The sequence below is a fragment of the Tympanuchus pallidicinctus genome, unplaced genomic scaffold (assembly GCF_026119805.1).
Source record: "Tympanuchus pallidicinctus isolate F22 unplaced genomic scaffold, pur_lepc_1.0 scaffold6, whole genome shotgun sequence".
In the NCBI taxonomy this organism is placed as follows: Eukaryota; Metazoa; Chordata; class Aves; order Galliformes; family Phasianidae; genus Tympanuchus; species Tympanuchus pallidicinctus.
The window spans coordinates 30,829,769-30,845,057 of NW_026294780.1; the positions used below are offsets into that span (position 1 = coordinate 30,829,769).

A 15,289-nucleotide genomic window follows, 5' to 3' on the forward strand; every position below is an offset into this window, starting at 1 on the left:
TTATTTCTTTTTTGTGTGTGTGTGGGGGGGGGGGGGGGGAGTAGAGGGAGAGGGAGAGGGGAAAGAGCAAGAGGGGGTTTGCTAGGAAAAAAAAATTCACTTTGAATTAAAAAACATGCTGGAGGATTTATTTTCCCTTTCTCAGAAACCTTGGAGGAACACCAGGCTGAGGAAAGAGCAAAAGGAATGAGGCATCCACTAACCAAGACGTTATTTCAGTGCCCGGTGCTAGGAGAAGTGGGGATTGCTCTTTAGCATAAGGCAGTTCTTCAGAATGTGAAGAAATTGGTCTGCTATTCATTTTTCACATTCAAAGCACAGCTCCATCTTGCTGGCAGATGGAGCAAGCAATAAATTTGTAATTCTTTGTCTACATATAACTCAGGCTGTTCTAAAAATCAATATAAACAGGGTTTTCTCCATAACGGGAGCAAAGCAGTGGGAATAAGATCAACCCAGCAAGATTCATCAATGCAAGTCATTTTCTTTAAATCACATCTCCCTGACATAGGTTTATATGAAATAAGCATGGACCACAAAAAGTAGATTTAAGGCAAGCTGAACTTTCATTATCTTGTACAATGCAATTCATCTTCTACAAATCTCTGATCCTTCAGTTACCTGGATCACATGCCCCAGAAATGCCAAAGAGCTTCACAAGCAGCTACTCAGTACTAGTTTGCTTGCCTACTCTGCTGTACGGGGGAAAATACATGGATTGCTCTTTTGTATTATACAATTGGAAAGATATACAGAAACTTGTTCTTCACTTGCCATATAATATTTCAGAAAAAAGTCTTTAACAAATGGCATTCTCTCAGTGTAGTGGTGCTTATTGCCTTCACTGTCCTTTTAAAGGAAATCAAAGCAGTCAAGCACAAGAGAATTCCCCTCAGGAATCCTGCAAAAGCACATCGCTCTTTCTGAAACCCACTGCATGCTGTTAAAAATCAACCTGCTGCAAGCCACAGCCTTCTGCAACTACCGATGGAATTAGTCCTTTGTACCTTGGTGGCTGCACGTGCTGTAGCTCAGGGACCCCCCCCGAGTGACTGACATTTTCCTTGGTCACTCATCACTGACCAAGAATGACAAGGAAATCAGAGATGGCTACACAGGAATTCACCTGGGCAAGCTGGCATTGAGCTAGGACTAACCCAAATGGGCACACTGCTCTGTAAAATGGGCAGCTGTCACAGCAGGTGTCTCCAGCAGCCAAGCCCTGTTACTTGCTGCTGGAATAAGAGTTAAACTTGAGGGCTGGCCTAAGTGCTTCTTGTCACCATCAGGAGATGGATCTGTTCAGCCCTCTCTTTCCTGCTACTGCCATTTGTCTTCAAGAGCTTTGGTTGTGGTCTCATCCCTCAATGGCTAAGTTCGGTTTTCCAAACAAACACACATGAATCAAAGATAGAAAAAATATATATATTTTTTTTTTTAAAAAAAGGGTTAAAACAACTATTAGCTGTCACACAAGCCATGGGGGACACATGTCTCCAACAAAAAAAAAAAAAAAAAATGGAACATCAGCATTGCAGCACCAGCTTAAAGAATTTTTAAGTTTGCCCAGTACCAGCACTTCTATTAACCGAATGCCAAGTTTCATTTCAGTGTTTAATCATCAAGACATGTATTTATTTATCCCTTCCATCACGATTATACCTGAACCACTGAGATCCACACCCATAGTTACTAAACCGCACTATAATCAAACTAGCGATCAGTATAACCACACCAGCGATGCAGGCTGAAGCTTACTTTCAGTTGACTAAAATGAGCTTGGAATTTAGATGATCCTTCTAATGTCAAGTTTCTATTAGGTTTTTGAGAATTAAAGGGTTCCAAAAGCAAGTGAAATAAATTAATAATTCACTTAATTTATAAAATAAAACCAACAAAAAAAACACATCTCAGTCACCTACCTCTATTTTAAAAAGTATAGCACACAATATTCCCTAAAACCCAGACTCTTTTGTTATTCACACAGGCTTTCATTTCCTATTTTACTCAAGAAATTTGTTTTCAGAATAACTACAAAGACACATAAACAACATAATGAACCCCTTCTGGAGATTCAACCAGATACTTATGTTGAGCATTGTACTTCTATACTGCTGAGAAAACTGTCACGCATTTGAAGCAAACAAAACTTCAGAGGAGAGAGAAAAGAAAAATCAAATGCATTAACTCCCTAGAGAAAGAAAGAAAATCTGAAGAAATTCCAAGGTCCAAAAGGACTGTGAAGAAGCTGTAGAGAGAACATGATCAAATGATCAAAGACTCAAATGCAAGTTGTAGCATCTGTTTATCCTTTAGAAATAAATTCTACCTCTTGAAGTTAAAATTTCCATCTGGTTTAAAAAAAAAAAAAAAAAAAAAAGTCCCCCTACCAGTAAGGTTTCCAAATCTTATAAAGGTCTGGTGGGGAGCAATTAACGTAAGATTGAAAGACACTGAATACAGCAGAAGTGAGAGTTGTGGAAGTGTACATGAAGCCATGGAAAACACAGTCTAGAAGCTGACTTGTGGGAGAATCAACTAACAAGCAGTGAAAGTATTTCCAGTACATAGCAAGCAAACCAGATAATTCCTGGCAAGCTCTACACTTAAGAGCACAATAAACCTTGCTTTTCTATACTGGAAAGTAAAGCAGAGAAATTTTCAGTAGAAGTTGTTGAATGTGAATCCTTTCCATCCATAAATCCTGCAGTTCATCAGCCGCAATATTCTAAACCTGGCAGATACTAACGCTTGTGTTTCTACAAATGCACAGAACTGTAGGTTTTAGTATGAGTTATATACACTCAGGGATGAAAGCTGAACTCTCCAAAGCTGTTTAAATTAGCATGACACTCTCAAGTCGGGAGACATACACACACACATACCCGTTATTGCCATCATAATCACAATGTTCTGAAACCAAAGTATTTCTGTAAAACTATTTCCACAGGTTAACACAAAATATCCGCTGTCTCAAGGACCACCTTTAAGTGGTACTTTAATATTAACAACAATAGCAGTGGATGGTCATTGTTTATGAGATTCATTCACCCTTCCTCCCTTTTCTTTTTGAAGACTTGTAGGAACTAGTAACAATGATACACACCAAATAAGAAAAGAAAGCTAAACACCTAATGAATACTCCAAATTTGCGTGTCTGTAAACAACAAAAGAACCATGTGAAATTAAAAAGGTATTCCATTTCATAGTTCAAGACAACACGACACCACAAAAAATGAAATCTAGCCTATGGTTTTCGGTCTGGACAGATGGTTACTTCAGAGGCAATTCAGGCAATCAAGTGACTGATAAAATAACAGTACCATCTTCCCCAGAATCATTTTGAGTTCTTTTTTTGGATGCTTCACAGGAAAAAAATGTGCAGCACTCATTCACAAGCCTAATACCCTGAGCTTTCCAGGACAAAGGCAACTAATACACATTCATTTGATGTGGAAATGGGCTTTCTGAGCTTGTACAATAACGTATGGCAAGTTAACCCAATCTTATGACCTCTAGCCAAGTTAAATACAGTTCCTCTAAAGAATTGCATAGCTGATGCAAAAGCAGATGTTTGCTGTCCTATGCCCTCAATTGAAGTTCTAGAGATATTTTGTCTTCTACTCCCTTTACAAAATCAGGAAACTTCCCCTAACATTATGATTGCATATTTACCATAAGGTGGAATCTTCTGCTTCTGGTAGGAATCACACACATATCCCTGTTTGCTTTGTGTCTTTTAAAAAAGAAGTTTTGGCCACAAGACTAAGAGACAGTTATCCTGTAAGTTAGGAATAACTTAGAAGGCTAATTTATCTGGAAAAAAAAAAAAAAAGGCAAAAAAGAATTCAATTTGCTTACCCTCTTAAAGGTTTTCTGATCCTAAATGGCTAAAAAATTCAGTGTATGGTCTCTGACCAGCACATTTACTAAATAGCATACAGGAATTCTTAAATTTCCTGTATAAATGATTCCATGCATTACTTCCCCCCCCCCCCCCCCCTCTGCAGACGATTTTCAGCCAAAATATCTTCTGCTAAATCTCTTACGCGAAGCCTTAAGAGAGATTTCTGCATCAGAGTTATTTTAATGCAACCTAGGCTTTACTGTGGGTGGGGAGAAACAGCTTCTAAAAATAATCAGGTTGCAAGAAATATTCCTTAGCTTGTTCTTTCCCTAACAGAGGGGATTCTGAAGTGGTTTGTGAGTATAATGCAACAATAGCCTTTGAATAAAGAAAGGTAATGCTGTATAGGCTTGTGCTCAGGAGCCACCAGTGCTTGATATAGGGATGATGAAGCTCCATAGAGTGACAAGTTGATTCAAGTTACAGGTTCAGATCATTGTAAGGATAATCTTTGCTTTCCAATTTAATGTGTAAGTGGTAACACGTTGATCAAAAATGAAATTCAAGGTATAATCCTGTACACTTGGTAGGCTTTTTAATGAGTCCATGGTGAGACCAACAGGCAAGAGGGTGCTTATCAAGCACTAATTAAGCAGAGTATGGAGTCATACCACAGATATTAGATTTGCTGTCATTACTTACCAAGCCAGCAATTGGAGTTGACAGACGATTTATCTTCCTAACAATGCCAGGTTTGATCTTGTTAATCAAACTACAAAGAAATCATATGAATTTATGTTACATAATTTAAGTCTGAATATCATTGCTTACTAAGAAAAACTTTGCATGCATTACTCACTCCTATGACTTGAATCAAACAAATCTGAATCTATTAACACATGCCCCTATTATTATTATTATTATTTTTAAGTCAGTTTACCAAAAAACAAAAATCAACAATAGAAGATTATAGAAGCAAAAATGGGATAAGTCATAAAAATAAGATGGTTGATAAAGGCAGAGTAAGAAAGAAAGAAAAAAAAAACAAAAACAGAAGCAGATAGGCAGATACAAGAAGAAATGAATTTATGTTTAACTGGTTGGACTGGATGATCTTGGAGGTCTTTTCCAAATGTGTTGATTCTACAATTGGTGATTCCATATTTCTGCTAAATTGGTGGTGATGTTAACTAGACTGAAATTTCACATTTAAAGATTTTTCATATCTTCTATATCAAATTTTATCAGAAGAATACATATAAAAACATTAATTTTCAGTGTTCCTTGTAAGAGGTCTGATATTCCCATAGGAAACCAACTCAGATTTCATATGCTACCAGCCCCAGTATGATGTCTGCAACAATATTTTTTTGTAAATATTTTACACATGCAAGTTATTTTTTTGCTTTGTTTTGTTTTCCAGTTGGACAGGAGGACTGAGCCTCACAATATCACTTGTACTTCATATAGAATTTACAATAAAACTGAAAAACAGAACAGATGCACATCTTGTCATGCATTGAGGACAAGGCAAGGTATTCCTTGCACCTTTATTCCCAGGTTCTCAGTCATGTTGGTAGGGAAATCCCATGATTCACTGAAATATACACTAGACCACTGGACCAACAAAGAGGTTGGACCTCATGACACCCTGTAGGCTTTATCCACCTACATCTGAGGAATTTGGACTTGCTCCCTCTCCTTGTTGCTGCTTGTTTGGCCAGACTCCTTAACCACACAAAACATCAATTGGGTTTTGTGATCTACCCACACCAAAGCAGAGTCAGCTCCAGAAGTTTAAAATTATACAAGGGAAAAGGCATTATTTTTTTTTTTTCCTCCTTTGCTCAAACAGCAAATATATTTGGAAAATAAACAAAAAGAACAGAGTTTATGCATACATAATGAAATGGAAGAGATTTGTAAGCACCTGCAGAATAAGAGACAAAGGTAGCAGATCCTGAGATGTTTCAGCTTCATTGTTATCAAAAAAAAATACACTTGGTGACTTTTCCATCAAGAGAAAAGAAAAAAAAAATAAATAAAAAAGCTACTGTTTTCTTCCAAATGCATTACATATTTGCTTTATGTGCTTCAGAACACAAAGTAGCATGTAACAGAAAACTTCCTTCCTCTAAACAGGAGATCCAGTATAATGTAAAAGGATTTATTTTGTCAACTGATTAGTCAGTTGACACACATTCTGGTCAGTAAGTCAAACAAGCTAACTGAGCTGCTACTAGAATAAGTGGTGAAAGTATAGATTTGATCCGTATAAGCCATATATATCACCTCCAGTGATAATGTATCTGTGTAAATTAAACAAGTCATGCCAGGGGAAACCAAGGCAACATGCAGTGCTGTGGCTAGTTTATCTCCATTATTTAATACCTTCTGTTTCCTTTACTTTGCTGAAAACTGGACATTTGAAAGTCTTCCATATTTTGTTCTTTTCCATTTCCAGTGAACTCTTATGGAAATCACTTACCTTTGTACTTCAAGGTATGTCAAATTTAAAAGTTATGATACAGGAGAACAGCTGTATGATTTAGTGCAGTATAATTAGATGTCTTTTCCTTTAAAGATTGCTACATGACTCCTGAAGAAAACTGCTCAGATGAAGAAATTACTGCATGTTTTTCTCACATGTAGCTGTTAATTACAGATAAATTTAACTGATCTGCATTTGGCAGATGGATGCTCATATTCTTTTGCCAAATAAGTGTCAACAATGAAGGTATCAAAGAGTTACAGTATATCAGTTCATTGCCATTGCTTAAAGACTTGATTTAAAAGTTACAGCTGAATACAATACACACATCCCACTAAGTAGATACATCAAGTAAGGAAGTAGCTTCTTGTTAAAGCAATAGCTGTTTTATTACCACAGTCAATATAGTTCACATGTGATTACAAAAGCAACAAAAAAAATAAAACTTCCATCCCTACAAAACCATTCAGTCTTAAAGAAAAACAAAAACACCCCCTCACACCAAAAAGACAATTACAGAAGCAACTAGCAAGATAGTCTGAAAGATGAAGTGCCCAAAGGAAAAAAATAAGGAGAGAACAAATAGGAAATGAATAACATTCACAGAAGTAAAGATGTGGGAATGTTGCCTGTTTTGCATTTACTTTGGTTACTGTGATACACACTGAAACAAATAAATAAAAAACAGAGAATTATACCTTCATAAATATTTTTTGAAATGGCTGAACTGATAATGGATACCTCCAAGATACAAGGCATTTTTAAATGTCCAATGTAGTCTTTGAATGGGACACTTACACCTATATTTCCTTAAAATAGAAGGTGGTTAACACCAGTTTCAGCCTTGGAAAATTATTCTAATAAGTATAAAACCAATTACAGATAGACCTGATGAGTGGATGTTTTATACCTCTGACTCAGTCTACTAGCGAAACCTGACAAGTCTCATTATTGCCAAGTCTATAATATATATAAACAAAAGAAAGCTTTTTTGAGAAAGTGTTCTAGAAAAAGCTGAGGTCAGAGTGCTGTTTGCTGTTGAAAGCTGTAACTTGTTCAGTCCAAATGCTACTGAAACCTGGGCTGTAACATTTTATGATTTTAAGTTGCCTTTAAGTATGCCAAGTGACATCCTATAGATAATGTTAATTATGTACTTGGATGTGATTGTAAGATGGCCAAATAACTCCTTTTCTATTTTATATTGAAGAGAAATTTCAGTAATTAGTATTACTAAAAAAAAAAAAAAAAAAGCAGAGGCCTAAACTTATTTTTAATTTATGATTTAATCACATTCATTATTGAAATAAACTACTTTTTTGGTATCAGGTTTTCTGGGAAGAATCACTGTCTTTCAGGATTTAGAAAACAAGGGTTCACAATGATTCTTTTACTTGAAGCAGGCAAAACAAAACAACAGTGATTATATAAGTAACTGAGTGCCTCCATCACAGTCACTGGCCACACCACCTTGCATGAACTGAAGAGAAAGTCCAGTAGCACTAAGAGCATTATAAGCAATAAAACTAAGCAAAGGCCAGAGGATCAGCACAATGCTCCAGCTAAGATAAATGTGTTGGACAACACATGGAATACATAGATCCAGAAAGTGGACGTTTGCCACGGGAAGGAAGAACAGCTTTCAAACAAGGATTAAAAAAAACATACAGTTTAATACATTGTTGGCACTTAACTCAAAACAACCAGGCCAAGAAGGAAAGAGGCTGACAGAAACCTGAAGCATTTTTATATAATAAGTCAATACTCACTCGCACAACAGGACTCCATTTTCTAAAGCTGCTCGAAAGTCTTTTGTTCCAAAGCTTTTCCCAGTAACTGTCTACAAAAATAAGAATTAGAGGTCAATTTGAGACATGCATACAAAAATCAGGATGAGAAAGAAAAATTGAGAAGTAAAAAAAAAAAACTTCAGTTCAACATGTAGTTCACAGTACGCACTGCTTTCAAAATAAAAAGTTTCCTAAAACAGTTGTGCCTCAAAAGAAGTCAGATTTAACATCTTCAAATAGTTTCTGCTGGTGCAAATCAATCTTCAGCTAAATCATGTGGGCATACTTGTTTTCTAAATTTTCTACATGCGAGCTATACTGGAAAGCACAAAAGAAATCTGAAACAGAAGCATAAAGAAAAAAAAAGTGTGGAGTCTTATCTCATTTAAATCTTCTACTTCATTTCACATCTTGAACACTCATGATACCCAGCATGAAATATATTACCTTTTTTTTTCCTGCCACTTGCATCTAAGGCAGTGCGATTAAAGAACCTCTCTGGCAAGTCTTTATTACCACATGTACATAAACACCTATTAGCTGGAAAACAGTAAGACTATACTAGTGGGGCTACTTTTCATATACAAGGTGAAAAGCAATGAACAAGAATGTCAAACAAAGGACTTTAAGGCACCCGAAGCCAAAACTATTGCCTATAGGTTTTCAACAAAGCTATTTTCCACAAAAGTGATTTGCTCCTGGTATTAATTCACTCCATCTCAAGTGAAGAGTGATACGCTGGTGATCTCTTAAGCTTAAATTCATTTGGATTCTTCTTACTTGGTTTCCCCGCAGCAAAGGTTCCTTTATCAACACCCAGATTGGTAGCCCACACACAAATCAGGAAGGGAGAAAATTTTCTAGAACAGCCCAAAAAGAGTTTTACTCCAGCTATATACAGAAATCAAACAAAGAAAAACATTTATTTTTGTTAGCTTAGGGGTCTCCAGGTTCAGGCATTAGCTTGTCATAAAATTCCATTTGAGGATTCTGACCATCTCCAGTGCTGCACAGGACTTCAGGCACACTTTTAATGTTGTGTTGTGGAATCTATGTGCATCCAGACCAACAGTTGCTACTTGCCACAGTAATTAAAGAAATTAGTGGTGAAACAAATGAGCAATGCCTGGTGAAAGAGCAAAGGAGAAGACACAGTGCTTTAAGGACCTGCTAAATTATCACCCTGTTATTTTTCATAAATTGCTAGAGGAACATACACTGTCACCAGCATCCTTGGACTTAAGCTATGTTAAAAAAAAAAGTTGCTTGTTTTTCAAATTCAACAACTTGAACTTCAATTGCTATAGAGAAAAAAATTAGACATTACAAACATCTAATTTTTTTTTTTTTTAAACCCATAAGACCTCAACCAACTTTTAAAGAGGCCAAACTTTATTCTCATTTTAGAGTTCTTTCTGACATCTATGGGACTACACAATACATTCGTTTGATTTAATGCAAACAGTTCATTCCTAAGTCATGCACGCAATATGCAGTGAGGTGTTTCCTTTACCCTAATGTCACTGGCCAGAGTTGGGTCCATCTCAAAACTGCAATGATTTAGATATCTGGGAACAACCTTCATGCTGAAATTCCTTGAAAATAAATAAATAAATAATCAGAACTGCACATAGATAAGGAGGTCACTAAGGCATTATACTAAGAAGTCAGGGAGGAAATATGACTGAAGAGACACTGAACTTCAGCACAGATCCTTCAGACCTCAATGGTGCTACACTTCAAGGTATAATAATATTTCTATGGCACTTCCTGAGGTAATTTCTAAGCAAATAAAAAAAAAAAAAAGAGGCATGGAGTACTTTCGACTGCTACAAAGCTTTCTGTCAACCTCAGCTAGCTAGAAGCATTCTCCAACTGCAAGAGAGTCCAGTTTCGGCACAAAATTGCAAATTCTAGAGTTAACTGTACAGACTCTTAAAATTACATTAACACAGGGAGTCATTGCACTGAAAGCCTTTTGACTAAGTTATTTATGCAGCCATTGAGGAAATCAGTGTTGATTTGGTGTATAGGATGGAGCAGTCAGACTGACATTGCAATTCATAGATTTTAAAGACTGTGGTTTGTTGACATAAAAATAAAAGGTATCAGAACTGCCAAGTTAGTTTTTATCAATATTGATTTACAAAGGATAAGTAATAATTAAGTAGTTAAGAGGTATTCTCAATAAACAATTAAATATCAGTGGCTTAAAACTGAAATATTTTCCCAGTTGCACAACACCTTGAATTTGTTGATGCCAGAAAAGAAAAAAAAGAACGATGCTCCATTTTAAGCCAAGCTGTCACACAGAGACAGAGATATTTTCTCAGAAAGGACTTTCATCCAGCTTATACTCATTGCAAGGCACCAATCATGGCTCTAGCTATTGTAGTCTACATAGCAACAAGGTACCATTAAAAATTGGAAAGCCATGGATCGGCGCAGATTTCCACAGCTTCTAAGGATGTGAGTAAGACAAAATAAATCCCACCCCAAGATACTACATCTTCAAACAATGTCTGCTATTTGTGAGTCACTGTTTATTCATTAAAACTGGTTATACTGGGTGTGGTACTCTTATGTAATTGTCGGAATTGATTTTGGATAATTTGTCAACCACTTAAGCCATGTGATTCAAACACTAAAAACAATATCAGCCAAAAGTGGTTTTTATCCATGTCTGAACACGGTCTCCTAAATTCTCTCTCCTTTCCTTCATTTGGCTTCCTTCTATGTTTGTTTGTTGTTGTTTTTTGTTTGTTTGGTTGGTTGGTTGTTTTGTTTGCTTGTTGTTTTTAATATAAAGAAGGCAAAGACATAATTAAAGACCAGACCATAAATCACATTTAATTGCTCTTATAAAACAGTTTGGTTTCAGTTTTGTAGGAAGGCGTCCCCAAATACTTCGTAACTTGGCAATTGCCAAATCCATGCAATTTACTTCAAACTGCAAGTAAATTAAATGCTTACACATACGTGGAGAGGGCTAATTTAACTTCAGGTTTGCAGTGATTTCTTTAGGAGGTGGCAATTCAAGAAAACATAACCAAAGACCAACCACTCACAAGATGGCATGACTGAACAAAAAGAACATGGTGCAGAAAAATATCTTAATTATATGTCACAGTACCAAAATTAACAGTGAGTACACTTCTTTGGCTTGTCCTGCTGGAGGACAAATAAAGCTGTTCATATGTTGTCTTGCCCTAAAAGCCACTAAAAATGGAAAACTCTTTCAGTGTTAACAGGCAACACCGAGTTTGCATCAAATTGCTCCCATGGTTTACACCAATTTGAATGCATCCCAAGAGAGACTGCTGTCATACAGGGCTGTAGGTTTCAAATGGGTTGGCTTCACACATGCACACCCTCACAAAATGCAAAAGACCAGCAGCTTTATTACCTTAATTTTGCTGTGATGAAAACCCTACAGCCAGACTCTCCCCATTCAATAGAAAACAAGAACACCTCACTTAACATACCTGGACACACTGGTCAACTGTTCCCCCATCACAACAAAAGTTAGCTGCTCAAACCTAAGAGGAAGGCATTTTATCATATCCAAATCATGGCCTGAATGAAGCATTACCACAGAACACCTAAGAACTCACCAGCCATTTGTCTACTCTGAAGCTCAAATTTCCTAAGTCTTGCTCTCTTGGTCTTGTTCACAGCTCCTCCGTTAAGCCGCTTTCAGACCACACAACCTCAAGTTGAGTAAGGACCTCACACATTGATTTTAAAGAAATACTAAAGAAATACTAATTACATCAGTGTGAAGTGCTCAACACCACAATGTAAACCAATAGGTTAGGGATGGAAGATTCAAGACAAGAACCAAACAATATGAGGTAGAAATAGCCTTAATATAGAATCACACAAAGATCTCAGAAAGCAAGCAATTTATCAGACAGTGATCTTAAGTACACCAAACTGATTTATGAATTTCATGTCTTGAACTAAGTCTGCAGCAACAAAAGCCAAGCTTAACACTGTGCTGCAGAGAGGATGACTAACATGCTGTAAAGAACCAGGGCAGTGATACAAATGTAATGTCATGGCAAAGCCCCTGGTGCAGGATTTCAGTTATGCCTGCCAGGTTCCCTGGGTTCCACCACACTGCCTGCCTCAGCAGAGCTGGGCTTGTGCCATTAACTAAGGAAAGGAGAGATCACATCACATGTGTCACTGTCTGAAATATTACCTTGTTAATGGCCTTTTTCCCCTCTTTTTCCCCCAAGTACCAAAAAATCTGGATCAGGTTACCAGGGCATGTGATTCCATCATTACATGATCTCCACATTATATATCTCCATTTACAACACTCACTTGGCTCTAACCACCCAAAACATCATTTCCAAACTGTACTCTTACTGTGTACAGTAATATGCACAAGAGTTATGTAGCCTACACCTACAGCCAACAAGATTTCAAGAAACTGACAATGCTCTTCCTCTCTGAATTTCATAAGAAGTCTAACATTGCCATGGTTTTGATTAATTTTCTCAAGCCTCTCCCCAAGGGCAGATGATAGGAACAATATTCAGAGCATTGCTGTATAAGTAGCAAAATGACAGAGGCCACCATTTGGGTAAAAAAGCTTTGGCTTTGCAGCAAACAGCCAAACCATAGAGGTTACTAGCTTTCTGAAAGCCAAAATTGGAAAAGAACAACTCATTTCTGAAGCAAGCAGGACCTGCTTCTCAAGACTCCTGAATTTAGGGCCCTGAGAAGAGAATCACAGACTCATATGGTTGGTAAGGACCTCCTGGAGATTATCAACTCCAACCCTTTTACTCAAGCAGGTTCCCTACAGTGTAGGCATTTATATCATCCAGCTACACTACATGTAGCTGAAGGGATGCCTGATTCAAAGCAGCCAAAGCAGTCTAAAAGGAATCCCCATCACCATTTAATTCATGGTCCAACAAACCCTGAGACATGCTCAAGAGCTGGTACCCACAGAGGCTTTCACTGGAAACTGTCCAGCAATTAACTTGAGACACTGCCTACCTTAACAACTTTATGAGTCAAGAGCAACGTCTGGATTTCTGAGACTACAGAAGGGAGTTTTTTTTCTGTGATTCTGTGAAGCTCTTCTTTTAGAGTCCTCATAACGCGCTGCTAAAATCCATGACAGGCATGACTCCAGTGAGGAGAATAGACTGAACAGTTGGGAATAACAGCAAAAATAAGAGGGCTAAAAGAGATGAAGGTTTCTCACATTGATCGTTTACACTGTTCCATGTGAATGGGGTCCTCTGTGTATCCATAACACAGTTTTCCATTTCGAATGATTCCTGTTCTACTGCTGCAAAGTTGTACCATCCTATTTGAACCCATACCCCAAATCCCTAGACATAGTTTCATTTTAGAGGATGTGGAAATTTTTCAGTCTTCAGCCAAAAATGCCTTTGATAACAAATCAGAACAGACATTTATGAAAGGAAAAGACTGATTATTGAAGACAACTTAGAGTAATTTTCTATCATCATCATAATGATGGGGTCTTACTGTGGTATGCTTGCTGAAAGAGGCATGCCAAGACTCACAGAATACCATAACTGCCTTTTTAAAAAAAAAAAAAAAAAAAAACAAAAAAACTCAAAAGATGAAGAAAAACAATCGATAAGGGAAAAGCAAGGAGACATGATAGTGTAAGTGTAAGAATTATAAATCTCTCCACATCATCTACTTCTGCTCTGGGATTTTATGTCTTTTCAGCTCTTCTGTCAAATTCTGAAGGATGTAAGTGAAGACTTCATTAGAATGTTTATGAGAATCCCTGACTTGGAGAAAAAATGCTGCAGAAAGAGCAAGGATATTTTCCATAAACAGTTGAGATTAAGCAATTCAGTCACAAACAAGATCATCCCAGAAGTGACAGCAAGATGAATAAGCTTATACTGTTGCTTATACTGATGACTGTATTGACTGGTGTCAAACTAAGAAAAAAATCTCATATTACTTTGGTTGTATGATAAGTTCTCATTGAATAAGCAGATTGGCAAGATAAACTGAATGGAAATAAGTGTTTCAGCAGGAGATAAAACTTGTAAATTGAAAGATACTAATCTCTGAAGGGACAAAAAGAATAAAACCACTGCAGATTTACTGTATCAGTGTAATATCCAAATAAATCAGATGTGCCTATTAATTCTGCAAACAGTTTTAATGTGCACCATTTCTAAACTCATCTCACACATCATAGTGGTGCCTTGGAAATGGATGTTTATTTCTGCCATAGGAAAAAGAAACATGAACAAGGAACAAAGCTATGAAGGAACAGTTTTCAGAAAAGCAATCTACTGAATTAACATGAAAAGTAGAGGATATAGATTCCATTTTAATTGTGATCCCACTTTCATGGCTCAGATATTTTTAATGATTATGTTTCATAATGCACATGCTCTCACGCCAGCCAAGTTTTGAATTTGCCTATTGTGAAAGTAAGTCATTTCATTTGCTGTTTCCTTTTTTTTTTTTTTTTCCCCCCTTGAAACACCTACCTTTTTGGCACTACATTGTTACCTGATTTACAGTTCATAATACCTCTTCAAGCTGATGGATAAAGTGATCAAGAAATAAATGAATCTGTGCACAGCTGTGTCTCAGCTGGACTTCTGTATAGTGTCAGCCTGAGTAACACAGAGGAGGAAACAGAGAGGTTGCTCTGGATAGAAAATCAGTAAGTTCTGAAAAATGTCCTAGGGCATTGAAATAAAAAGAGTCAAGGAATATGAGCAACAAAGCAGTTCAGTAAAGAGGACAGGTGGGAACACCACAACAGCATGCACGCAGCACACAAACAGAAGGTTTTGCAGAGCTGGCTGAACAGATCAATCACAAAAGAAAACCATGACCTTCCTGTCATCCTGAAACTTTCCCCCTTCACACCAAGTGAAGGGGTTGCGTTTAGGAAGCACGCCATCTTCTGATCACACAGGCTACTTACCCCTACCCACCCACCAAACTGCTTGTCTCCAGCACCAAAAACCACAGCAACTGGCCCATGGGTTCCCAACACCCACAGATCCATAGCCACAGGATACTGGAAATGAGATAAGGATAACATCTGGACTTTGCTCAGATTCCTCAGGCTTAACATACCCTAAAATACAGTGATTCAGCACCCAAATGAGGCAGGCAGTACATGAT

General features: G+C 37.2%; 1 protein-coding gene across 7 annotated transcripts in view; it reads right to left on the bottom strand.

The window, feature by feature from the left end:
- Positions 1–15,289, bottom strand: part of LMO7 (LIM domain 7) — a 128,681-nt gene that overhangs the window by 86,823 nt on the left and 26,569 nt on the right. For all 7 annotated transcript variants that reach the window (XM_052705807.1, XM_052705806.1, XM_052705805.1 and 4 more), the window contains exons 2-3: positions 8,108–8,178; positions 4,550–4,619 (exon numbers count right to left, since the gene is read on the bottom strand). In XM_052705807.1, the coding sequence (XP_052561767.1) occupies positions 4,550–4,619; positions 8,108–8,178 (141 nt within the window). The remainder of the gene's footprint in view (positions 1–4,549; positions 4,620–8,107; positions 8,179–15,289) is intronic.